Here is a 27,353-nt window from a genome sequence, read left to right as displayed (position 1 = left end):
ATCTGCTTGTTTGAGTGGTCGCAAAATGGGAAAGCGTTCACTGGTCGTGGCGTGCTCCGTGCTGGATCAACCTATCTCCCAAGCAAGGAAGTTCGTGCCTTTGTCTCTTGACTTAGCCGCTGCGGACTCGCGAGGGCTCGGGGGCTGAACGCGCGGAGAGGCCCTACTACTCGGGCGATGAGTGGTCGGGGTGACTTCGTTCTCGGGGGGGAAAGGTCGGGCTCGGTCCGACTAAGTACTCCTCTGGACATCAAGTGAAAAGAGGAAAAACTTCATCAAGCATCAATACAACACTGGAGTTGCGATCCCAAGGAAAGGCTTCCATTATATTCAAAAAAGGACAGCTGTTCTGAGGGATCACTCCCATATTTACATCAAGTCAAAGAAAAAGAAAAGGGCAAAAGCCTAATCTAGGTCGGCGGGCTCAGGAGGCGGCGAGGAGTCCTCGCTGCTGCTGCCACTGCTCGGTACCGGTGGCGGCTCCTGCATGAAGCAAGCCGCCACCTCGGCGGCGACACCCCGGACAGCCTCCCGGGTGGCCCCCTCCTCGGCCTCGACCACCCCTTGCCGGGCTGGCTCCAGTGAGAAGTTGGGGTCCCGGCTCCAGTAGCAGGCCAGGACGTGCTCGGCCACTGCTTGGGCCAGACCACGCCCTTCCCAGGAGGCTAACTCTTGCATGGCCCGGGGAAGCGCCTTCAGTCGCCGGCTGATCTCTTCAAAGCCGAGGGCGATGTGGCCGATGGTCGCTCGCTCCATCCCCTTCTCGCCCACGTAGACTCGCCCGAGCCCGGCCACCCTCACGGACCTCCGTGCTTGCCGAAGGATGTCTTGCATCATCAGCTTGACGTTGGCCCGCTCGGCGGTAACGGTCTCAAGCCCGTCCTTCGCGATCTGCAGTTGCTCCTCAAGGCTTATCTCCTCGGCCGGGCTGGTCAGGACGGCGCTAGTCACCGGGGCTTCGGCTTGCTTCTGCTTCACCTGCTCGGCGAGGGCAGAGAGGGCCTACTCTCGGGCAGTCAGCTCCGCCTCCCACTTGGCGGCCTGCTCCTCCCAAGCAGTTAAAGCCACCGACGCCAAGGTAGCCTCCGCTTCACGGCGAGTCAGCTGCTCCTCTCGGGCATCCAGAGCCGTCGCCGTGATCCCGACGTCGGTCTCACGGATCACGACCTCCTCCTCCCGACAGAGGACTTCGGCACGGCTCCGCTCAAGCTCATCGTTCCGGCGGGCTAAGTCTGCCTGGGAGGCCTCCACCACCTTCTCGCGCGGCAGGATGGCATCCTCCCGAGCCCGCACCAGCCGCTCCCTGGCGAGCAGCTCTGCGGCCCGCCGCCGTGATATCTCACCCAGGCGGGTGGCTTCCTCTTGCATGGCGACGGCCTCCTCGCGCACTTCATCCAAGGTCTCCCGCTCCTCGGCCATCGCGCGCCTCTCCCTCTCATGGGCGGCGCAGACCGAGGTGATGCGGGCCTCCAAAAGGCAGCCGACCTCCTCCAGCCGCCCCCTCTCCTCTACGAGGGCGGCATGCTCGGCCACAAGCTATGCTTGTTCCCCTGCCATGGCCTCCTCCAGCCGCTCGATCACCTCCTGGGCACTTCCTAGCATGTCTGGGAGGGGTTCTGCGGCCTGGTTGGACGGCGACCGGGCACTGTCCTCTGCGAGCCCTCTCTGCAGAGGCGATATGAGATATTACTGTCAGCTCGTAGCTAGATCATAACGCATACATCTAAATCATACTAACATATCAAATGGGGCAGAAAATAGAGGCTAATAGACCATGCTCCAAGGCCACCGAAATGGCTCGGCCTCATACTTTTAATGGTGTTTGTGAATAAGAATCCGCAACGGTGGAGAAGAGTTTGCTGAATGACTTACTCTTTTGAGGATTTCCTATCTAATCCAAAGGAAGGAAGAGAGGTGGAAAGTGTTGCTGTGTCAGTTTTCTATTCTTCTATGGATTCTACTGTTCATCCGGGGGCTACCAATTGCTTAACCAACCCAATTTTTGACTTCCTTACAGAAGAATGATAGACGGAAGCAGAATCAAGGGATCTTCTTGGTATGGTTGTAGGTCGGCGAGATGTCCAGTTCACAGGATGGGCTCCCCTTGGGAACCGTCCAGTGGTATCTGCTTGCTAGCACAAGGCAGAAATAGTCACGATCCATTGCCTTCTTGTCCGAGAAGATTTAGTTCAGATTTGAGAAAAACAAGAAAAGAGCAAATCCGCTATCATTTCAAGTCCCCAATCATTGAACTCGTTGGATCAGTCGAGGAAGAAGAGTGCGAGGGGCTTTGAAAAGCGAAAGGATGAAGACTGATTTAGATCCTCTGAAAGCGCAGGAAGTATGCCTTTTGATTTTTTTCTCCACCCACCTCTGAGCATCCTGTTGGAATGGTCCTAGGAAACTATCGCCAGGAATCTACTTTCCCTGCCTATTTTTTTTCAAAAAAGACACTTATGTAGATTTAGATTCCATCTATAAGTCGCCAATGGATTTTAGAGGAAAAATATCTTATTTTAACGAATCACACATAGAGATATTGCTAGCACACAAAAAGTTCATGGTATTTCTTAACTAATAGATTGAGCCTCGTAGACCGCTGAAAAAGAATATTTTTTGTTTGAGCTATATCCTGCCATTTTAACATGAAGATTCCTGTGATACCTCATGCCCGCCCACTTGTCTTCATCTTTCTATTATTACCTTGCCTTTGGAGTCGGGAGAAAAATCTTGTGAGATTTTAATTTATATCGTCTTTTTTTTCATTCAATAACTAACATATGTGCAGTACTACATGTGTCATATCAAGAGAATAAGTCTTTTAAAAGATTAGATTTTATAAAAAAAAATTCTACGAAGAAGATTCGAGAGTGGGGACAGACAGCGACACTGACACGCGGGTCCCACCCCCTCTTCTCCCTGCTCCCTCCCGCGCCCGCCACGTCCCATACCCGGGCGCCTTGTGAGCGATGGCAGAAGCTTCCCAAACCCTGTTCTCCCCTCGCGTCTTCCACTTTTCCAGCCGATTTGCGCGCCCCGCCTCACTTCCCTTCCTTTCGCGGCACCGCTACGCAACTCGCGCCTCGGCGCGCGGTGGTGAGTGAGTGAGATCGACCTGCTGGGCATGGGGCTGGAGATGGAGGAGGTGACGATGGCTGCGCCTGCGGCGGCGAGGGAGCAGGGGTCGAGATATACCCTCTCAGCCGCTACTACTTCGGCGCCAAGGACGCCGCCGGCTAGGCCCGCGGCGTGGAGACGGCCGCGGACCGCGTGCTCCGGCTCAAGGCCAAGTGAGTAGCGTAAACCCACCACCCCGCGCCACTCTCTGTTCTTGGACTCGTGGTCTGTTCTTGGCTGGTCCGGTTCACCTCTTCTTGTGTTGCGCGTGCAGCTTCGCGGCTCACGGGCTACGCACCAGCGTCCATGGCGTCCTCCTGGTACTAGCTTCATCTCTGCCTCCACATCAGCTCCGAGCCATTACACAAACCTCGTTGCTCCCATGATCTTGGTACCGTCGTGCACCATCAAGCGATCAGGCTTTGATTTTTGACTGGTGGTTTCTTTGCAGGTGGAGCTGTTAGATCATCCGCACCTGCTGCTGCTGCAAGTCCGCAACTCCTCTTCGTGCTCCCGGGAGGCCGCCTGCGACCTGGCGAGGAAGGTAGAGTAGAGACATACTACTACATACTTGTGTTGTACTTGGGCATATATACCTACCCGAACCTGCCCGTTTTCGCAAGAGTTTCTGAATTCGTCAGCTTCTAAGGTTGGTTTTTTCACGAGGATTGAACAACCACAAAAAACACAAACGTATAAAAAAACATGAGATTTTTCTCAACATACGTTGCTATTTTATTTCTCACATACGCATACTTTATAATTCACGGATACAACTTTTTTTTTTCACGACACCTCTCTCTTTTCCGGACACATTATAGAGTGCCCCTTCCTTCATTATATAGGGGCTAAATACTAGACTATTAATTCTACTCCGATGCAATCCAAAATTCCTACTAGGATTCTAATCCTACTCTAACTCTCTATTTTAATATGGACTCTCCTACATACCAAAACTAAACCTACCATAAAACAAGATTAATTTCTAACACTCCCCCCTTAATCTTATTTTCTTCACACTCGATTTAGGATGACGAACACTTCTTCATCACCCCGAACGCACTTACACTTAGTTCAGGATAGCAAGCACACTCCTACCTGCCTCCCTGCACACTTGATTTAGAATAATGAACACTACTTCATCAACCTAGGATGGCGAGCACACCTCGTCCACCCTGCACTTGTTTTAGGACGACGAACACTACTTCATCATTCGAGGATGGAGAGCACACCTCTTTCACCCTGCACTCACCACACACCACTTTGGATATGCATGGGCACTACATGCATGACCACACCTCGACACAAGATCACACGCTTCGCACTGCATTACACCGAGGCAGGCCTCTACCAACGCCCACGAGCTGCACACGTCTTGCTAGCATACTTGGCTGCATAGGAGCCCCACAAGCCACAAGAGCCGCACAGCATGCATGCAAGCCCATCGAGACCACGATCCCAAACCAGCCACCAAGCAGCCTTGCCTGCTGCACGTGGCAAGACCTGGACCGTCTCCCACACAACAAGCCAAGCACAGAGTTCGAACCGGATACGCTTCCTGCCCTATCCCGCGATTCCTCCAGTGCAGCACTCCAACTTGGGCCCCACCAACCGATCCAGAACCAGACACCAACGCCGCCAACCAAGTACGACTCCTGAACAGCAGTCGGTCACACAAACGTAACCGAGTTGAACTCTCGCACTCCAGTTCAACTCGCAGCGCGACCGCCTAGATGCCGTTGAATCAAGTTCGAGTCACCGAATCACCCACGCCATCAACTCCCCTGTCGATCTCCACCTCCGCATGAGTCGTGCCTGGCCTCGCGAGCCGCACCACGCAGCTACGCCGCGCTCACGCCGCACACCCGCGACGCAGCACCGGCCTCCGGATCTCATTAGCTTCTACATCTTGACAGGCTCTGATACCAATTATTGGTTTTTTCACCAGGATCAAACAACCACGAAAAACACAAACACACAAAAGAACGACGAGATTTTTCTCAACACATGCTGCTATTTTATTTCTCACGCACGCACACTTTATAATTCACGGACACGACTCTTTTTTTTTCACGGCACCTCTCTCTTCTCCGAGGCACATTATAGGGTGCCCCCTCCCTTCATTATATAAGGGTCAAATACTAGACTCCTAAACCTATTCTGATGCAATCCTATTCCTACTAGGACTCTAATCCTACTCCAACTCTCTATTTTAACATGGACTCTCCTACATACCAAAACTAAACCTACCGTAAAACAAGATTAATTTCCAACATCTAACAGAGGAAATTAAAATTACCCTACTGTCCTGCGAAATGTCTTGCAAAATTGCAAGGCAGTAGAACTGATCAGCAGTGGAGGTTCACTGGTTTGGTTGTATGTTTGTTGTGTTTCAGATGCCCAAGTGCTTAGGCGTAAACTCTCGAGCAAGCTATCAGCCAGGTTACTGCTGAGGATATGGATGGCTGGCAGGTAACCTCGATGTAGAAAGATGTTAACAATAAATTCAGTCATATCGGCATCCATGCCGATGTAGGATGATCCAGAAATATTTGATCTTTTTGGTATTCGTTGTTGGGAATCTCAAGCCGAATACAAACACACGCGAGAATTGATGAAGATATGTACAAGCACTGCGATACAACTTACAGACTTTTCTGTTTTTCTCCTCTATTTATTATCAGCTATCGTTACATGCAGGGAATGCTAATTAAAAGCTAGCTAATGCTGATTAAAGTGAAGAAACACTTAAACGGCCCAAGTAAAGGTGATCAAACGGGCCAGCGGGCAGGGGAACGTGCAAGGATTAACTGATATTGTGCCCCGCTAATACTTGTCCGGTTCAACTGGAATCTCGACGACGTCGATCTTCGCGATCTGCTCCATGAACTTGACACGGCCGAGTGGCTTTGTGAGAATGTCACCAAGCTGCTCAGCTGTTCCGACGAACTCAACGTCGATCTGGCCTTTTTTTTCACACTCCCGGATGACATGAAACTTTGTGTCGATGTGTTTGCTCCGTTCGTGATGCATTGGGTTCTTGATTAACAAGATTGTGGACTTGCTGTCCACTTTCAGGATCGGTACGCTAGGCTCTGAGCTGAGCATGTCACTCAGAAGCTGTGCCAGCTAAACGTCCTAGCACGTCGCGGAGGCCGTGGTAATATATTCTGCCTCGCAGGATGACAATACCACCACCTTCTGCTTGGACGACTGCTAGGTGATGGGGTTGCCGTCAAGGAAGATCATCTTGGAGGTGCTCTTCCTATCATCGATGTCGCCGGTCATGTCACTGTCGTTGTAGCCCAACAGACATGGCCATATGCTCTTTTTCTTCCCAGCCGTGTAAAGAACACCCAATGTTCTTATTCCTGCAACATAGCGCAGTATGCTTCATGGCAATGAGGTGCTCTTCACATGGTGCCTCCATGAAGCGGCTGACGTAGTCCGGCCGCGTGTGGATGAGGTACCGGAGGCTCCCGACTAGACTCTGGTAGGGAGTAGCATCGACCGGCTGACTTGCTGAGCTTGAGGCGTATCTCCATTGGAGTCTGACAGGGGTTGCAGTCCACCAGCCCAGCCTTCTCCAGAATCTTCAACGCGTAGGCTGATTGCCCGAGCTTGATGCCGTCTGGGCTTTGCTACACCTCGATGCCGAGGTAGTACTTGAGTGCTCCCAAATCGCTCATCCGAAATAAATTCTTCATCTCCCCCTTGAACTCGTGGATGCCGTTGGTGTTGTCACCGATGATGATGAAGTCGTCGACGTAGACACCCACAATCAGTCGACTCCCACTTTCACCTCGCGTGTACACTCAATGTTCGGAGCTGCTGCGATGAAACCCGAGGTGTGAGTAGAGTGGCATCCAGCTTCTCGTTCCAGGTGCGCGGTGTTTAGCGAAGACTGTAGAGCGCCTTGTGGAGACGTAGCACCTTGTTCTTGTGCTTGTTGTTGATGAAGCCAGGCAGCTGCGCAACGTACACCTCCTCCCGGAGATCACCATTCAAGAATGCCGACTTGACATCCATATGGTGAACCTCCTATGATTGATGTGCGGCGATGGCGAGTAGGAGCTGCACCGTCTCCAGACGGGTAACAGGAGTAAAGACCTCATCAAAGTCCACCCCCTATCGCTGGACGTAGCCCTTGGCGACGAGATGCGTCTTGTGCTTCACAATGTCTCCATGCTCGTCACACTTTATTTTGTACACCCACTTTAGGCCGATTGCGCGGTGACCTGCAGGGAGATCAACAAGACTCCAGGTCTTCTTGTCAGTAATGGAGTACATCTCCTCCTGCATTGCCTTCCACCAGTTGTTGCTTTGCTCTGCTTTAGCGAAGCTGCTTGGTTCCTCAGCGCTCACCATGTGAAGCTCGTCGAGGTTGAGTTGGCGTGGTGCGTACCCTCATGGTGTTGTCGAGACGAGGAAGTTGTCGACGGTGCGGTAGCACTGAGGAGCATCATCATCAGCATCTGCATTAATCCTGGAGTCGTGCGTGGGTGGCGTGACGTGCTCGATCGCCAGTGAGTTTGATCCTCTACAGTTGCAAGTGTTGCTGGAGAAGATATTCTGCCATGGTCTGGGGAGCTCATATGCGTGTCGCACACTAGCTCCCTAGTGACCATGTACTCCATGGTGAAGGGATCGTCGACGTTCACCTCGTGTTCCTGCTTTGTGCTCCATTTACACTGCGCCTATTCATCGAACACAACGTCATGCGTCACGTGCACGCGCTTGCCGATGGGGTCGTACGCCCGATATTCCTTGGACTTGCTCTCGTAGCCAATGAAGATCATCGGGGCGCTGCGTCATCGAGCTTCTTCAGATGGGGCTTCATGTTCTTGACATGCGCGATGCGGCCAAAAGTGAGAAGGAAGTGCACCACTGGCCACATGCCATGCCAGGCCTCGTACGCAGTCTTGCCATCGACGCTTCGAGTCGGTGCACGGTTGAGGATGAAAATGACGGTGGAGACAGCCTCACCCCAGAATGTTCCAGGGAGCCCTGTTGCCTTCAGCATGCTTCGGGCCATGGTGACCACTGTCTGATTGTGGTGCTCAACGACTCCATTTTGTTGCAGAGAATAGGGAGCCATGAGCTATCGTTGCACACCATGCTCGGTGCAGTATTCGCCGAATTCCACCGAAGTGAACTCGCCACCGCAGTCGGTGCGGGAGTACCTTTAGCTTCCTTCCTGACTCCACTTCTGCCATGGCCTGGAACTGCTTGATTACCGCTAGAGCTTGGTCCTTGCTCGTGAGGAGACTGAGCCACATGTAGCGGCTCAAGTCATCCACCAATAGCAGGAAGTAGCGGTTGCCGCTTGGCGTCGTTGGCGTGATCAGCCCGCAGAGGTTGCCGTGCACAAGGTCGAGGACGTGCTCCGTGCGATATTTCACCAGCTTGGGGAAGGATGCTCGCCTCTGCTTCCCGACGAGGCAGCTATCGCAGACTTGATCAATGTGATCAATCCGCAGCAGCCCTCGCACCATGGCCTCCTTGGAGATCTTGCACAGGGACTAGAAGCTGAGGTGCTCGTACCTCGCGTGCCAGCGCCATGCGTCCTCTGAGCCTCTTGCCGACAGACACACCGGTCGCGCAATGTCGAGGCTGAGTATGTTCAGCCTGCTGGGGGAGCGCCTCACCCTCGCCAGCAGTCGTCGATCTGTGTCCCAGATCTGCAAAACACCGCCGTCGACCAGCACCTGGCAGCCGTTCTCGTCAAGCTGGCCGATGGTGATGATGTTGGTGGTGAGCCAGGGAATAGTACACCCTCGTGAGCGCACGGTTCTCACCGGTCATGCAGGCGAACAAGATCGTGCCACGCCCCTCGATGTCGACGATGGAGTCATCACCGAACTTGACAGCGCCTCGGATTCCAGAGTCGGTCTCGGAGAAGGCAGCGCGCGACCCGGTCATGTGGTTTGTGGCACTGATGTCGAGGTACCACATCCAATCGTTGTGGTCCTCCTCTCAATCCAGCTGTGCGAATACCTTCGCCTCGACCAACCGCGGAGTGGACGTGGCGGGCGATGCGACATAAGCCTTGGCCATCAAAAGCGTGGGCTCATCATCGTCGCCCTGTGTCAGGTGGGCCTCAGCCTGCTTCGGCTTGCTGCAACAATCCCTGGCCCAATAGCCAAATTTTCCACAGTTCCGATAGTTATCCCGACCACCTCCTGGGCTGATGTGATGGCGTTGCCGTCGCGCGGCCCATTGCTGTTGTCGCACCCACGGTTCTTGCCATGATGACAACAAGAGCCGCCATTGCCGCCGCTGCTGGATCCTCCCTCACCATCACGCTTCTTCATGCGAGCTAGCCACTCCTCAGTGAGGAATAGCTTTTGCCCGCCATTGCCACCAGAAGAGCCTAGCTTGTACCTCTGCTTCACAGCGCGCAAGCGACAGATCACCTCTCGATCGAGATTGTGCTCAGATCAAGGAGGGTCTCGATGGAGATGGTGGCCTGCTGGAGACATTCTGGAATGACTTGTAGAAATTTTCGCACCACCTCAACATCAGTGACTTCGTCCCCCAGTACTCGGAGGTTGTTGGCGAGGCTCGTCATCCTCATGGCGAAGTCATCGACAGACTCGCCATCTTTGAACTCGATTTCGCCGAGCTCACGTCGCAGCTTTTGTGCGTTCACCTCTCTAACACGCTCGACACCGACGCGCATCGTCTTGATCGCGTCTCAGGCGTCCTTGACGGCGAGAGTGGACAACATTTCCAATTGCACGGCGCGGAGAATGGCGAATAGCGCCAGCCTATCGTCGCGGTAGTCACCGCCGCTGGGTTCGATTGCCTCCCAAAGGCCTTGCGCCTGCAGGTTCACCCGCATCATGAGCGCCCACTCGATGTAGTTCGTCTGTGTGAGTGTGGGGTAGACCACCGAGCCCGATACCTCCTTGACGACGTGATGCACAACAATCTTGTGGCCACCGTCGTCACGATGCCGTGGCCGGCGCGGAGGAGGTGTCGGTGAGCTACGGCGGCCTCGGTGCGGAGGAGTCCTCGACTGCGGGCCCCTAGGAGCCCACGATGACATAGCTGCACTTGGATCGACAACTCAGGCTCTGGCATCAAATATTGGAAATCCCGAGCCGAACACAAACACGAGCAGAACACACACGGGAATTAGAGAAAATATGTACAAGCACAAGAGTCTTTTGTGCTGCGATACAACTTGCAGCCTTTTCTATTTTTCTCCTCTATTTATTCTCAGCTATCGTTACATGCAGGGAATGCTAATTAAAGGCTAGCTAATGCTAATGAAAGACTAGCTAATGCTGATTAAAGTGCAGAAACGCTGAAACGGGCCAAGTAAAGGTGATTAAATTTGGTGATTAAACAGGCCACCGGGCAGGGAACGTGCAAGGATTAACTGACATTCGTTATTGTTATCGACCAGATTGGAGAGTCCATTGGGATGCGGTGGAGATCTGAATTCGAGGCCGTACCGTTTCCATATATGCCTCCAAACTTTCGCTCGTCAAAGGTGAATGGATTGGCATTTCTAGTGTATGTATGCTTAATTTCCTCTCCATTTGTCTAACCTGAATGAGTGAATCGTCTTGCTCCATGAAGGAATGCATCAAGCTGTTCCTGATTAGGTTGCCGATGTCTCGGCAGTTCGTTGTGCCGAGGAACATGAAGCTCCTAGCCGTGCCTCTGTCCCAGATTCATGGCAATGCTCAGGTATGTTAGATTCTAAATCATGAGCCGAAGTTTTGGAGTTCAGGACTCAAGTTTCTGTCAGCATCTAATTGATCACCGTTTACAGGTTTATGGTCCAATAATATCTGGGATTCCAAATCTGCTGTCGAAGTTCTCCTACAACGTCATCAGTGACTGAGATGTGCAAAGCAGAGTTTAGAAACTTGGCACCTCCCCAAAAGGAAAAATAAAAATTTAGAGCTTAGGACCTTGGAAGAGACTTGCATATTTGGCTAGCCATAGAACAATATGCGGTATTCACAAGCAGCTAATCTTTTATGTTGTATAACGTCTTTTTGTGGCTGTTGTATATATTGATATGTACTGTACGTTGTTTCTTGTTACTTTTTCTTTTTGCCATGTGGAAATAAATTAGATATGTACAATAACTTTTTTGCTTTATTACTCTTGCTGTTACAATCTTGGACTTGGCACACCACTCTTAGAATCAAACGTGATGACTTCTTTTTTTCGACACAGACAAGGTACAGGTTAAACCGCCCAAAGCACCACTGTAAGAACAACCACGCCCAGCAATCCTTTCGGACGCGACTCCCATAAGGTCCCATGAGGTGGTAACGCTAGAAACAGTTGTTTGTAGCAAGCCGCATGTTACGCCTAGCGCTGGAGCAGCTCGTGCACTGTCTGAGCAAGGTTGGGCTCGCTCCTGATGCTCTCAATCCATCTCGCGCTGATCCGCACCCTCTCGAGGCTCTGCTTCAGTGCTCTCTGAAACGACGGTTTGATGCGATCGGCAAAGAACTCGGAGACTTCAACAGCTTTCTCATCAGAGGTGAACTGAGCATGTACAACAGACACGTATAAGGAAAAGAAACATTACTAACATATAAAAGAGTGGGAAGAACGGTGAAAATAAATTTCTTCCAGTGTACCGGTGAGACAACGGAGCTGATGAAATCTGATATGAGTGAGCTCGATCGCCAAGTCTTGAACACATGATCCCAATTTTGCTGCAAAGGGGCAGACACGGGCATAAACATCCAGCATGTTTTCAATTTTAGTTGTCGAAGTAACAGAACAACTTCTTTTTAACTTCACTTTTGGGTGGCTTAGATGCAAAATTAATAGACTATATCGTAACAGATGGACGATATCGATGCTTTTGCAATAAATTGGGTTTCATATGCTCGTATTCTTCACATGGAGAGCTCCGTTGCATGTGCTAATGCTATAGCAGAGATGCAGGGCTCCTTTGCATGTGCTAATGCTACAGCAGATGAGCAAAATTGCAACAATTTCAGCTAAACAGGATTTCAATTTATGGGTCAAAATTGCATATTACATGGGCTCAGTTGCACCAATGTTGGATAAAGGAATTGATAGATGACATGCATAGTGCTAAGGATACTTAGTTATTTCAACCATTTAGTGTAACAATTAATAATTTTAACATTGTCTGAAGTCTGAACTATTCTTTATTCATATTGTCCTTACAGTCTCAGAGGGTGTCTAGCCAAATTTTTTTGTTAATATATCAGCTGATACCCACAAGTTTACAATGTATTGGTGGTACACAGCATCAGCATGAATATCATGCACCATAAAAAGTAGTTGTTTGTTTTTTTAGAGCACTGTTTAAAAGGCAGTAAATCCGTAATGGGTGGATTGGGTGCTACTGCATCGCACACCATGATACACCACACTTCCTCTAAAGAAGAGGACACGTGAAACTTTGGAATGCTAGAAATATATGCACATTTTATCAGATAATAAAACAAATGCCCTAGCTTAGGTTCCCTGCAACTGTAACGTACCTTCAGCCAGACCCACGCAACTTCTCGTCCTTCTAAGCTAATGCCACCGAGGATATAAAATGAATCTTGATTCCGTACCTAATAAGCAAGCGATGGATTAGATTGGCTTTTGAACATGTCCTTGTGCCGAATCAGAGCTACTTTGAGTAGTAAAATCTTTGGAACAATTCATTTCTAACACAACAATATGTATAATAGAAATGGTTTAGAGGTTAACCTCATCAGTAAGCATAAAGTTCAATGCCTCAAGAACAATAGCCTTGTCTGGGGATGAAGACAATGAGCCTGGAAACAAAGTGCCAAGATTTTCAGGATAAACCATCTCTTGCACAAACTAGACAGTTGAAAAATCCACACACAAACCTAAAATACGTGACTTCTCCTGTGCTTCAACCGTTTCTCTGTAGATTTTGAGGAGAGCATCATAACCGGCTCTGCTTGAGGTACTAACTGTCCGCATCACAGCAAGGTATGCAGCCTGCAAAATATTGCATTTAGACATCAGAAAGAAAACACTGCAGCGGTATGCAAAGGACAAGACATGACCTTTCTAGTATCTGGTGGAAGAAGTGAAGTTTTGCTGTCTCCAATGCAGATGTGGAAACGTCGAACTCCCTCATGTATAGTTTCATCATGTCCAAGTCTGACCAGGGCAATCAAGAGCAGTGATCTAAGCATTACATCCAGATGGCTCTCACCGTCCTTGCGGTCCCAGCCTAATTTTCTGGAATATTAAGGTAAATAGAGGCTTTTAATATAGTTTCAGCAAAGAAACATCAAGAAATTTGCAGTAAAAGAAAATTATAACAAAGCAAGTCACTGGTTACATGCATAAGGATAGACATAAGACACACAGAAGTAAATAATCATATGGAAATATAAGACAATTTATGGAAAGCTAGAATTAAAGATCCTGAAAAACAAGTAAATACAAAGTTAGTTGGCATACTTGGCTGTTGGCAAAAGAAGATTGATCAAAAGCTGTTTGATATCTTTGTTCAAGTCAGGAGTAGCGTCAACTGCTATTTTAGAAATGCCTAAGCATACCTGGCAAGATAGAGGAAACATAAATGTAATCTTTAAAAGGAAACATCAAATGCCATAGAATTGATTGTAGATGCAAAGTTTAAGAATCCATTGGGGGTGCAAGATTTACTTACAGAGGTTACATGTGAAAGTACAGTGAAATCAGACTCGTCATGATAAGCATTCAACAGTCGCAGCAAGGATGTCAGTGTTTGCTTGCAAGCAATAGAAAGGGAGTAGGAATCTTCCACGATACCTACAAGAATAATGTGTCACCGTTGTCAGAAACCTTGAGAAAGAGCACAATAGTGGTAAAAAAGTCCAATTGTCATTACCAATCTTATCCATTAGAGATAGCTTCTTTGCTTTGATTGCATTTACAAGTCCAGCTGCAAGTTCTTCATCATACTTCACTCTGTAGAATCCAGTTTGATCAATGTTCAATTTGATCCAAAAGTTTTTACCCTTCTCTGCATCAGCACTTTGAGAGGCAGTGAACTCTTCAATATGCACAGTATCAGTCTTGTCTTTCAATAGAAACTTTTTATGTACATCATATGAGCCACAGCATGATGTTATAGGAACAATCCACATGCCAGGACCAGAGGATCCGTCAGACAGAAACTGCACCTGTAATAGAACAAATCATTTAGCAAATACTTTCCAGTACAATGGAAGTATAGAGGTGGACAAGCCAAACACATTTTGTTAGTTTAATTTTCTTTATAGGTTGTCTTCCTTCTGAGAAATTATATCACAAACAACATCCAGCATAACAAAAAAGTTGTAAGGTCAAACAACTGTGTATGCTAATACAGAAACCTTAATGGCTTCAGAGATGTGCTCTATATACTTCTGATTGAGCATACGGAGATATGGCATTGTTGCCACCAACTGGGACCCCAATTCAGGATTTGCCATTAAAGGATGCCTAATTGCAAATTTGCCATTACAACGTGTGAGCTTGATCCATCTGCCACAGGTGCAACCTGCCGTTACATTTTTTATTTAGGAAAAATGAAGGCTGAAATCAAGATGTCAAAATGACTATATTGCCCTATTTCTTCCCATCTTCCCAACCCACCTCATCTCACCCCAGCCGCCGCGACCATCTCCACAACGAACTTTGCTCTCGCTCCCTGGCTACGCCTCCTCCAGCCTTTGCATGCACACTGGTGGTGGCGAGCAGAAAGATGCGTAGCAGTAATCACTTTGACCTCCCAGCCTCTCCGTGCCAGAGCGAGGTTGCTGCCTGCCACTCCTACTCCCTCATGCAGTTGGCAGCGAGACCAGAGAAGAGCATTGGGAGAGCTGAGAGAATGGCTCCCCCGCAGGTATAGTCCACTCATTGCCAATGCCATCCGGCTCACTGGGGTCCACAGAGCAGCTCATGGACCATATCTAGAGTCTAGACCCAGATCGTGCAAGCCTGGCAGGAGTTCCTCGAGGTAAGAAGGGAATCCTTCCTCCAAACTCTGATCCCCATTTTTCTCAGCTTGTTAGTGTGCATATCTGAGTTCAGGCTGTAGCTGATAAGCGGAATCGATTGATCCTTTTAGATCCGAGTGAATTGGTACTTGGTTCATTGCTACATGTGTTCCTTGTACTCTCGTGTGTATTTGGATTTTTCAGGGCCACAGCCCACAGATTTGTTCTTGGTAAAACATGGATGGAGCGGTGCAGCTCCTCCCTCTAGTCTGGACATGGCTGCTGTGTGCTGGGTGTACCTGACAGTTCTTTTCTTCTTCCTTCTCTTTTCAAAAGGGCAATTATATCTTTTAACTGGTTAAGCGATTGTAACTTAATGGTGTTAGTCCTGTGTTATCCTAGTGGCAAGCTAGAAGCATTGAACACAATTTCAGTGGCATATATGCAGTTAGCCTTTTTCCAATGGCAAATGTGCAAATTCGAGAAGGTCTGTTGGCAAATGTCAAAATCCAAATAGATAATAAATGAAAAATAAGGCAATGAGGAAAGCAAACACTATGTTTTTTCTTATCTCAAGCCAGTATCATTCTGAATTTGTTCTCAGGGTAGCTTGCATTTTGTCCAAAAATGTTTAAGAAACTACATGACGGCAAACAACTGTATGGACAGAATATGTTAACATAATGTTCAATTGTGTCAATAAAAGATGTTCCAGAAACAAGCAATACTGACCAAGTGACCAATCCAGGTATAGCTTAGCTAAATTAAACATAAATGGAATAGATAACAAGAATATAAGCGTGTGTACTCAGTTGTCCATGTATATTAGGAAGACATGAAAAATGAGATATCTATCAGCAAAACCTGTTCAAGTTCCAAATCATGTCCATTAAGTTTTGCATAAATAACAGGATATCCTTGCTGCTTAGTCCATGTAGTCATCAAATCCTTAACGGGCTCCCCAGATTCCTCCTCAAGAACAGCCCATAGGTCTTCAGTTTTAGCATTTGAGTAGGCATACTTCTTGATATATGAAGCCAAAGCTTTCTGAAAGAGTAAAGATGGACAAAGTTGGTACGAGCAGAATAATAATAGGAACAGAGTTATAGACGAATATAAATACACAAAAAATCATCTTTCTCTTTAATAAACAAAAGAGAAATCATAATTCAAGCTATTCTCAAGCAGTTGCACCAGATAAACATATGTCATCAGTAACCGAATCAAAGCTAATAATTGTGATTCCCTCTAGAGATTTCGTTTACAGATTTAATAGCATATCTTCAGTTAAGATGAACTGTGACAGTGTTGCTGTACTCCCTGCACACGGTTTCAGTAGCAGTAGATAGAGTCAAGTGTCATTAGCTGTTTGTTATTTTCCCTACAGTTAGCTTTGTCCTAGTCTTTAGGAGGAGAACAGGCGAGTGGTGTTAGTGGTCAGTTGCCTAAGTCATGGCTAGATTCTAGGATCCATTGTGTGGCTACTGGTGCCTATCCGTGGCCCCCTTGCATGTACATATAGTTACTTTAAATAAGAGGTAACAGATATAGAAAAGCTGCAAGATTCGCAGCACCAATCTCTGAGTTGAGCCACTGATCATCGAGTGATCTAGTTTATAGTGAGTTAAAGAGTCTTACAATTGGCATCAGAGCCGGTTGGAAGGCCGCTGGACTCCATCGTCGCGCGCAATCGCCGGTGGAATCGCGACCAAGCAATCCGGTGGGCAATGTCCGCCCCTCCGTCGCCGCGAGGGCGGCGCTCCCCTTCCCGCAGCCACGACGTCGCTGGTACCAGCAAGAACCGCGGCGTGATCGTGCAGCGGGTTGTGAGGGACGTCGACGGGCCGGCCAATTGGCCCCAACTCACCAAGACAAACTATACCGAGTGGGCGCTCCTCATGAAGGTCAAGCTGCAGGCGCGGGGTCTGTGGACTGCCATGGATCCCGGCACCGCTGACTTCACCAACTACCGCAACGCCCTCGACGCGCTCCTCTGCGCCGTCCCGCAGGAGATGCACGCGGCGCTAGCAGTCAAGGACACGGCCAAGGAGGCGTGGGATGCTGTGAAGTCTATGCGCGTCGGCAGCGACCAGGTGCGCAAGACAAAGGCGCAGCGGCTTCGCCGTGAGTTCGAGGCCATCCGCTTCAACGACGGTGAGGCGGTTGACGACTTCACCCTGCGCCTCTCCAACCTGGTCGCCAGCCTCGGCACCGTCGGCGAGCAAGTCGACGACACCAAGGTGGTGGAGAAGCTGCTTCAAGTCGTCCCCAAGAGGCTGTCCCAGGTCGCCATCGCCATCGAGGTTAGCCTTGACATCTCTAGGCTGACGCTAGAGGACGTCTCAGGGAGGCTGAAGGCGGCGGAGGATCGCCTGGTCGAAGATGACGCGGCCTCACAGCCGCGTGCTGACGGCAAGCTGTTGCTCACGGCCGAACAGTGGGAGGAGCGCATGCGCCAGCGAGGCGGGCCGCCCGGGCAAGGCTCCTCCAAGTCGGCGTCGCGAGGCGGGGAGCGCCGCCGGCGCCAGCGCAGGAAGAGCGGAGGGCGAAACGGCGGCGGCGGCGCATCTGGAGGCGACGCCCCTCCAGACGATGATGGCTGCCGAAATTGCGGCAAAAAGGGCCATTGGGCCAAGGCATGCCGCAAGCCCAAGGAGCGGGTCAACGTGGCCTAGGCGGAAGAGGACGACGAACCGGCGCTGCTGATGGCGGTCGCTGCGGTAGATTTCGGGCCTCCTCCGCCTGAACCCGCGCCGATCTCCGCTGCGACGCCTCCTCCTTGCGAACCTGCGAAAATTTCCGCCCTGATCCCGGCGCCGCCATCCTCGCCCGCGCTGCTCCATCTGCTCGAACCAAAGGCGCAGGCGTTCCTTGGCGCAGCAGGCGACGACGACCATCTCGATGGCTGGTACGTGGACACGGGAGCCACGAACCACATGACCAGGCGGCTGGACGTCTTCTCCGACCTGGACCGTGCCGTCCGAGGCACAATCAAGTTCGGGGACGGCTCCGTCGTCGACATCGACGGCGTGGGCACCGTCATTTTCTCCAGCAAGCGCGGCGAGCACAGGGCGCTGAATGGGGTCTACTACGTCCCGCGGCTGCGCAATGCCATCCTCAGCGTCGAGCAGCTCGATGAGAGCGGTTCCAAGGTGGGGGTTGAGCACGGCGTCATGCGCATTTGGGATCGTCAGCGCCGCCTCCTCGCGAAGATCAAGCGGAGCCGAAACCGCCTGTATGTGCTGCATTTGGAGGTGGCGCGCCCAGTCTGCCTCGCTGCACGTCGCGACGACGACGCCTGGCGCTGGCACGAGCGTCTCGGCCATCTGAACTTCGACGCCATGGGGAAGATGGTGCGCCACGACATGGTTCGCGGACTGCCCCAACTCGAACACGTCGAGCAACTCTGCGACGTCTGCGTGACGACCAAGCATCGCCGCGGCATGTTCCCGCGACAGGCCAAGTACCGCGCCACCGATCCTCTCGAGCTCGTCCATAGCGACATCTGCGGCCCCATCACGCCGATCACGTCTGGAGGCCGGCGCTACTTTCTGCTACTAGTTGACGACGCTACTCGCTACATGTGGGTGGTGCTCCTGGCAACCAAGGCTGGCGCTCCAGAGGCGATCAAGCGCGTGCAAGCTGCAGCTGAACTCCAATCCGGGCGCAAACTCCGGGTGTTCCGCACGGACAATGGAGGTGAGTTTACATCGGCTGAGTTTATGGGGTACTGTGCTGATAAAGGCATCCAGCGCCACTTCTCGACGCCGTACGTTTCCCAGCAGAACGGCGTCGTCGAACGGCGCAATCAGACGGTGGTGTCCATGGCTCGCGCGCTCCTCAAACAGAGGGGCCTGCCATCTGAGCTGTGGGGTGAGGCAGTGACCACGGCAGTGTTCTTGCTGAACCGCACTCCAACCAAGGCACTCGCCGGCAAGACCCCGTACGAGGCTTGGCACGGGAAGAAGCCTGCAGTCTCCTACCTCCGCACGTTCGGCTGCCTCGCCTATGCCAAGGAGCCGGGTCACTTGAGCAAGCTAGACGATCGGAGCGTGCTCGGCGTCTTCATCGGCTACCAGGAAGGTGTCAAGGCGTACCGCATCCTGGATCCGAAGACCCAGCGCGTCCGCAACGTCCGGGATGTGGTCTTCGACGAGGACCGCGCGTGGGACTGGAGCACGAGCGGCGTCGACACAGCACACGGTGGTGAGTTTATCGTCGAGCTCACCTACACCACTGAGCAGCCATCGTCGCCCACTCCGGCCACGAGTCCACCTCCGGCAACACCAGCAACGTCGCCTGCGCCGGCGGCACCTGCCTCACCGCCAGCACCCATTGTACCTGCGCCAGTTCCGGAGTTCGTCTCTCCACCAAGCAACGACGACGATCGACTTGATGCTGCGCACGTGAACTCGCCAGTCCGGTACCGCACCTACGACAACCTTCTATGGGAAGACGAGGTGGTGCCCGGCCTTGCTGATCGGACCATCGGCGGCGAGCTCCACTTGGCGAGCACGGGGGAGCCGTGTTCATTCGCCGAAGCAGACCGTGACCCATCATGGCGTGCAGCAATGAAGGAGGAGATCGGCTCCGTTGAGCGGAACCGCACCTGGGAGCTCGCTGATTTGCCGCACGGCCATCGTGCGATCACTCTTAAGTGGGTGTTCAAACTGAAGCGCAACGAGGCCGGCGACATCGTCAAGCACAAAGCCCGGCTGGTCGCACGCGGCTTTGTGCAGCAGGAGGGTGTCGATTTCGACGAAGTCTTCGCTCCGGTGGCGCGCATGGAGTCCGTGAGGCTTCTGCTTGCTTTGGCAGCACAGGAGAGCTGGCGCGTTCACCATATGGACGTAAAGTCGGCCTTCTTGAACGGGGATCTCAAGGAGGAGGTCTACATGCGCCAGCCGCCCGGCTTCACCATCAGCGGCAAGGAGGGCAAGGTATTGCGCCTGCGCAAGGCACTCTACGGGCTGCGTCAAGCTCCTCGCGCATGGAATGAGAAGCTGGACTCCACACTGAAGCAGCTCGGTTTTGCACAAAGTCAGCATGAGCACGCCATGTACAGACGTGGTACTGGTGGCTCAGTGCTGCTCGTCGGCGTGTACGTTGATGATTTGATCGTCACTGGAGTATCACCGGCAGCTGTGGAGGCGTTCAAGGGCAAGATGAAACGCTCCTTCCAGATGAGCGACCTCGGCCTCTTGTCTTTCTATCTGGGCATCGAGGTGCGTCAGGAGAAGGGCGCCATCACTCTACGGCAAGCGCACTACGCCAAGAAGATCCTCCAGCTCGCTGGACTGGAGGGCTGCAACCCGGCACACACTCCTATGGAGGAACGGCTCAAACTGAGTCGCAGCAGCACGGAGGAAGAGGTGGATGCCACGCACTACCGCTGGATCGTCGGGAGTCTCCGGTATCTTGTTCACACAAGGCCGGACTTGGCGTTCGCAGTTGGCTTTGTCAGCCGATTCATGGAGAAGCCTACAACAGAGCATCTGCAGGCTGTGAAGCGTCTTCTCCGCTACGTCGCCGGCACCATCAACTTCGGGCTGCGCTATGAAAGGCGCACCGGAGTTCAGCACTTGATCGGCTTCTCGGATAGCGATCTGGCCGGCGACATCGACACCAGGAAGAGTACGAGCGGCATGTTCATCTTCCTCAACAACTGCTTGGTGAGTTGGCAATCTCTCAAGCAAAGGGTGGTGGCCCTTTCCTCATGTGAAGCTGAATACGTCGCTGCCACCACTGCCGCTACACAAGCTCTTTGGATGGCTCGGCTGCTCGGTGAGCTCCTAGGGAGGGAACCAGAAGCGATCGAGCTGAGGGTGGACAGTCAGTCTGCCCTCGCGCTGGCCAAGAACCCCGTTTTCCATGAACGCAGTAAGCATATTGATCTGTGCTATCACTTCATCAGAAACTGCTTGGAAGAAGGGAGCATTAAGGCCAGCTTCATCACTACTTCGGACCAGCTCGCTGACATCTTAACGAAGGCACTTGGGCGGGTAAAATTCCATGAGCTACGAGCAAGGATTGGCATGGTCCAAATCTCTTCAAAGTGCAGGGATTAGGGGGAGAATTGTTGGCTGTACTCCCTGCACACGGTTTCAGTAGCAGTAGATAGAGTCAAGTGTCATTAGCTGTTTGTTATTTTCCCTACAGTTAGCTTTGTCCTAGTCTTTAGGAGGAGAACAGGCGAGTGGTGTTAGTGGTCAGTTGCCTAAGTCATGGCTAGATTCTAGGATCCATTGTGTGGCTACTGGTGCCTATCCGTGGCCCCCTTGCATGTACATATAGTTACTTTAAATAAGAGGTAACAGATATAGAAAAGCTGCAAGATTCGCAGCACCAATCTCTGAGTTGAGCCACTGATCATCGAGTGATCTAGTTTATAGTGAGTTAAAGAGTCTTACAGACAGAATAGCTGCAGAGACATCTAGCCTTGTGGCTAACAGGTTAATTAAGAAAAAGGAAAACATAAACATGCAATGGCAAGATGCAAGAGTGACACTACACAGTAGTGGACACTGGACCAATGAAGAAACAAGATCCAGATAAAATCCATAGAAAAACAGCGTCAAACCTGAAAACGCTCTGCGCCAAGGTAACTTTGTAGCATGCGAATAACAGAAGCTCCCTTATCATAGCTTATGGAATCAAAAATTGCATCAATTTCACTGGCGTGGTTTATTTCAACCTGAACAAACAAGAAAAATGCTTAGTTCCAATAAACAGAAATCACAACTGACACAAATGGACAGGCTAATGCTGTAAAGTCTGAAACAATAAGGAATGATTGACAGTATATTGCCGAATTTGCTCAGGTTCTCTAAACAACAGTCTAAAACAAGCATCGGCGATGGCGAGACCGGTAGGCGTCAGCAAATCCAACTTGGTAGATGGAACATGGATTGTTGGAAAGAAGATAGCGAGATGATGACGGCCCTGCCAGAGATGGCGACGGCACCACGTGAGAAGGTGCCAGTGGTGGTGAGATGTGAGAGGTGGCTAGGGTCTAGCCTTATGCTCTAATATCACATTAATGATAGGAAGATGTTATCTACAACTTCATGTTTTGTTCCATTATCTATTAGGGCATGTACAATGGGATGCTTATGTAGGAAAAAGTCAGATGGGATAGGGTGCTTATAGGGAAGCAAAGATGCTAAGATTAGTCCAGTTTTTAATAGGTGCTTAAGGTGAGCTAACAAGATAACTGAACCAATTTAAGAATGTGTAAGATTTGATTGCATTGGGGGGGGGGGGAATTGTTTCAAGCAGGTGCTTAACAATGCGGCAATATTTTCTCTTTAAGCACACATGCCAAAGTACCTTGCATTGTGCATGCCCTAAGGTATGCAACTATGCATAAAAGAGAGTCGTGCCTCATAGTACAACTCTAGACTAGATTGGTTGTATAGGCCAAGTTACTATAACATACACTGCACTTAATTGAACAGTTCAAGCAAAGATATTTTAAATAGAAGGATGAACATGAATCATGTCAAAGAAGGGTAGTAACATATCAATCACAGGATGCATGCCTAATCAAAATTTATCACACTGTCATAATAAATTACCATATCTCTAGTGCAAATATTTTGCAGCACCTGTTGCAGAATTATTCACAAAATATTCTAAGGAAAAAAATGCTAAAAAATGCAAAGCAACCATTTTCAGCAAATTGGCCAAGTCATAGCAAGAAGAATACCTCAATTGGATGAGATTCTGCAAGTGCATCAAGTTTGAGGCCAGAGGTCATCTCATCAAGGAACTGGGTCCAGTTATTCCATTCAGGAAATAAAGAATCTACTGCCAAGTAGCTCACCTTTTGAAACATAAGGACTTAATTCAGTAATGAGGATGCACAAAAAATGGTCTAACATTATAACCACTTAATAGTTGTGGCAGGATTGATTACCCAGGAAGCAAAACCCTCGTTTAGCCACAAATGAGTCCACCATTCCATGGTTACAAGATTCCCAAACCATTGGTGAGCCAACTCATGTGCAACAGTTATTGCGACCTAAGTTGACGAGGGGTTAAGAAAAAAAGAAGAGAGTTACTTGGTTATAATTATAGTGAGGAATTAAAGTGTGATCCTGACTCTCCATAAGCTAATGCAACAGATGAATATGATAAAAGTTCATGTAGCCACAACCTGCTGTTTGTTGGATGCTGAAGATAATAGCTCGTCATAAAGCAAAGCTGTTTCCCGGTAAGTGACCAACCCATAGTTCTCCATGGCCCCAGCAGCAAAATCCGGGATAGCAATCATATCCAACTTAGGTAGCGGGTAAGGAGTGGCAAAATAACTGGAAAAAATTGACATTAGTGATTCTGATCACACTAGTACCATCCATTGACAATTTGAATTATTGGACAAATCTTCTCTCTTTTTTTCCATTTGATTCTGTCTCATTTTTTAGAATACATTTAAGAATAAATACTAGGTTGTGGAAGCTTACTCTTTATATAGATCCAGTGACTTCACGGCAACATCTAGTGCAAACTTTCCTTGATTACTCTTGCCAACTTGAGTGTATATACGAACTTTGGTGCCTAATTGAATTAACAAATTGATAGAATGTGAAAGTAAGGAAGAAGGGCAATATCACAGCACTTTGAATGAAAATACAAAACATGGTCATGACAACTGATCATGTACCCTGTAATGTCGAACTCTCTATGTAATCAAATAAACCAACAACTATGGCAACTAGATAAGTTGACATAAGTGGTGTTTCCTCGTAATAAATGGTCTTGAGAGGTCCATTAACTGTCTCCTTAACTGCTGGCATGTTGGATAAGGCTACCAGCTCAGATGGAACTTCTAGTGTTAGCTTGAATTTAGCCTGAAAAACACAAACCCAAGACAATACATAAATAATTTCAGACAACGAACACTATATTTAAAAAAAAAATCAAAACTAGTAATATGCACATATGTAAGAGGGAGTTTAAACCTGCAAGAAGACACAAAATACAAATTGGATTTACTTGTCCACTCATGTTTAGAGTACATTAAAATATTGTTCAGAAAATAAAAATGGCATGTGAAACACCTTAAATGCAGGCTCATCCCAGCATGGAAAGCACCGCCGTGCATCAACAGCTTCAAACTGTGTAACCGCCATGTTTCTTGACTCCCCATTATACTCATACTTGCTGCAATAAAATGCCACCACAAGGCATGAAAAAGAGAGACCATTAATATAACAAAAAATATTAAGATCACATGTATATGACATTCTATGCACCAAATATATCAAGATATAACCATTTTACAGTGTTGTTTAGAAAGGTAACACAGTCTATGCGTAACTGTTCTGGGAATAGGTATGGTCTCCTCTTCTGCATATTCAAATCATGAATTTTGGTGGCATGGCCAAAAATGATTTATCACAGAAATTGAAATAATTTATAAGTATTCCCACAATTTGCGGAAAACGGTAACTAATGCCCACAAATTAAATACATCCTATTTCTGCAATTTGTTTGATGTTTTACAACATGTCAGCAATAAAATAATCACTGAGTCAGTTACCACAACCACGTCATTACAAAATTCCAAATCCTTGACTATTCGATTCCCTGTTTGGTGTGAAGTTACTGGACATATAATTTTCTTGGATCTCAGCATGGCATCACGTACATAAGCATGCCCAAACTCATAGCCTATGTGCTGGGGCAACAGTAACCTTTATTATCATGGGTGTAGAGCAAGGTTCTCGCTTCTCAGCTGAAAACCCTCACTGGTTGGGCATAAATGTAGCCCAATTTGGCCCAAATGGGCCCCAAACCCTACCTCATCTCTGACAGCATGACACCTCAAACAGACAGTCACCATTTGCTTTTCTTCACCATCAGTTCTTCCAATGCCTCCTAGCCTCCCGTCTTTCTCCATCATCACAGGCTACTCTTGCTCCATCATCAGCCGCAAGAAGTACAGGATATCAGAAGCAGCAGCAACAGCAGGCGCAGAACAGGGAGACTAGAGGGAGAAGAGATGAACAAGAAGACAAGAGCAGGCAAGTGGCAAGTGGAGGAAGGATCACCAAAGTGCAGGGAGGAGGCAGCAGCCCTTGGATGGGTGGAAAGGCAGCCAATCTGTGCTGCAAAGGGCCAGTAGGGGCTAGGGTTCCAGCAGACAGGTGGATCAAGGCCTTCAATGGGGCGGCATTTGTTAACAGTGAAAGGCAAGCCAAAGAGGGGTTGTGACAAAGAAATCAAGCAGCGATGATTACCTTCTGGATAATAAATACCAATTTTCAGCAAAGGCTCAATGGTAGGATCATGATCAAATTGTTAGAACGATATCATGATCATACATATCCCAAGAAATAGGTCACTATTCCATATGACCCTACCAGATTTAGATATTGTTTTCTTCATGGATATCTTTATTATCGGAGCCTGAAACATCTGGAAGCAGAGAAATGCCTTCATCTTCGAACACAAGCAACCAAATTTTCCTATCTGGAAGAGGAATTTTAAGGAAGATATCTTTCTTCAAGCCCATAGGTTTAAAGATGTTAATAGACAGGATATTCTTGGTTGGGTTTCCTACTCTTCTCTGTAGATTCTTTTCTCTTACCTTGCTTTAGGGTTCTTGTATTTTCGTTTTCTTCTGCTTCTTCTATGTTGTACAGTTCTCTCTCTTTTTAATATATTTTATGCAGTAGGGGACAAAAAAAAAAGATTTAGATATTGTAACTATTGCTCACTTTAACAATGTCCTCCATGTACACCATTCGTGTGCTAATAAAGCAACGGTATTGATTGGTTCCAAGCACAATTTGTCGTTGCCACTCTGGTCAACAGTCTAAACGCCTAATTACCAGGTACTGGAGTCAATTTCGACCTCATATGAACAATATAGTAGTAACTGATGTTTTTCTAAATCTTCCCCATTATCTGAACGACAAAACCAACATACCTCCTGTAGAATCCCCTCATCTGATCGTTCAGAGTCCCGGTGAAGTCCATCGTGAGTACGCCCTCGCCGACGGGCAGCTCCCGGTCGAATCCGACGACCAAGATCTCGTCCTCCTCGAACTGCACCACCTCGGACGGCGCCAAATCCTGCAAAAACCCGAAACACCAACAGGATGAGACCCCGCCGAGGTACCGATCAAGCGCAGAGGACCGACCGACAGCGTCCCCTCCGACCTCCGAGGGTGAAAGGCGTGCGTTTGCCTGGAAGCGGATGGAGGAGCGGTCTACGGCGAGCTCGGCCGCGTTGAGGACGAGGAAGCGCGTGGGCGCGGAGATGATGACGACGACGGCCGCGGCGCCGGAGAAGGCGCATGCGGAGAGGTCGGGGCGGAGGCGGAGGTCGTAGCGGAGCGGGGAGGCGAACAGGGGGAGGCGCGCCTGGCCACGAAACTCCTCCGGCGAGACAGCCATTGCTGGCGGGGAGGGTTCGGGGGGTTTACGCGGCGGCGGAGGCGGACGAGCGGGCGAGTGGAGAGCGGTCGTTGGTGGGACGGGGAAATGGAGGAGACGAGACGGCAGGCGGGGGACCAGGGTGAGTTGAGCAGAGTAGAGCTGTAGGAAAGTTGGGTCGGGTTGCTTCCGGGCCAGGCTAGGCACTTTAGCCTTTCGGCGGGATAGGCCCAGACCTTTAGCTGGGCCCATTGACTAATCATGGGCCATTTGGGCCTTGCTTCAATACGCCTCCCTCAAAAAAAGTTTGTGAATTCCTAAAAAAAGAGGGAAAAGTTTGTGAATCTCCATGCAGATTAATGCTACTCCCTCCGGTTTTAAATCTTGACGCTTTTACCAAGGTCCGTTAAACTTTTAAAATTTTGATCGTCAATAGCTTTCAAAATATTTAGTTTGAAAATATAAAACCATGCATATAGATTTATCTTAAAAATACTTTCATAATATTATGTTTTTATTAGATATTATAATTATATTTTAGAAGCTATTGACGGTCAAGATTTTAAAAGTTTGATCAGATCTTGGTCAAAACGTTAAGTATTTAAAAATGGAGGGAGTAGATACTAAAAGGGCTAAGTCCATTTTACATGGGCCATACTAATTGACATACGGTAGGGGGACCGCTCGCCCACGACTCCAAACATCCCCTTCAGGTAAGAATGGTTTCTTCCTGTTGGCACAGTTTCTAACTACAGTAGCTAAAGGGGTTCATCCCGGGTAAAGAGGGAATAGTTGAGATGGTAAGTATAAACCCGTGCTCTTGATTCCTTGGGTCCTTTATATAGGTAGAAGATAAGAGGTAAATCTTTCTCTCCAATTATTGGTGAGGTACAAATATTATAA

At 49.3% G+C, this 27,353-nt stretch overlaps 1 protein-coding gene and 1 pseudogene across 2 annotated transcripts; one reads left to right on the top strand and one right to left on the bottom strand.

Moving 5' to 3' along the window:
- Window positions 1-3,005: 3,005 nt before the first annotated feature.
- Window positions 3,006-11,238, top strand: LOC133898495 (pre-mRNA cleavage factor Im 25 kDa subunit 1-like; annotated as a pseudogene).
- Window positions 11,216-26,597, bottom strand: LOC133898494 (aminopeptidase M1-B). Of its 2 annotated transcripts, none has more exons than XM_062339211.1 (19): window positions 26,235-26,597; window positions 26,002-26,147; window positions 24,128-24,230; window positions 23,731-23,917; window positions 23,531-23,624; window positions 23,224-23,377; window positions 22,984-23,088; window positions 22,774-22,890; window positions 21,646-21,759; window positions 15,930-16,112; window positions 13,973-14,267; window positions 13,772-13,893; window positions 13,561-13,658; window positions 13,158-13,335; window positions 12,975-13,089; window positions 12,829-12,896; window positions 12,612-12,689; window positions 11,730-11,807; window positions 11,216-11,634 (listed from the first exon to the last, which is right to left on the bottom strand). In XM_062339211.1, the coding sequence occupies exons 1-19, from the start codon at window positions 26,469-26,471 to the stop codon at window positions 11,455-11,457; spliced, it is 2,652 nt and encodes an 883-aa protein (XP_062195195.1). In that variant the 5' UTR covers window positions 26,472-26,597; the 3' UTR covers window positions 11,216-11,454. The 2 variants fall into 2 exon arrangements, with proteins under 2 accessions (XP_062195195.1, XP_062195196.1); XM_062339212.1 differs by having other exon boundaries at window positions 26,262-26,597.
- Between the last annotated feature and the right edge of the window lie 756 nt (window positions 26,598-27,353).

This window comes from Phragmites australis, chromosome 18 (assembly GCF_958298935.1).
Source record: "Phragmites australis chromosome 18, lpPhrAust1.1, whole genome shotgun sequence".
In the NCBI taxonomy this organism is placed as follows: domain Eukaryota; kingdom Viridiplantae; phylum Streptophyta; class Magnoliopsida; order Poales; family Poaceae; genus Phragmites; species Phragmites australis.
The sequence above is the reverse complement of the archived record's forward strand: the minus strand, read 5'-3'. Positions and strand labels throughout refer to the sequence as shown.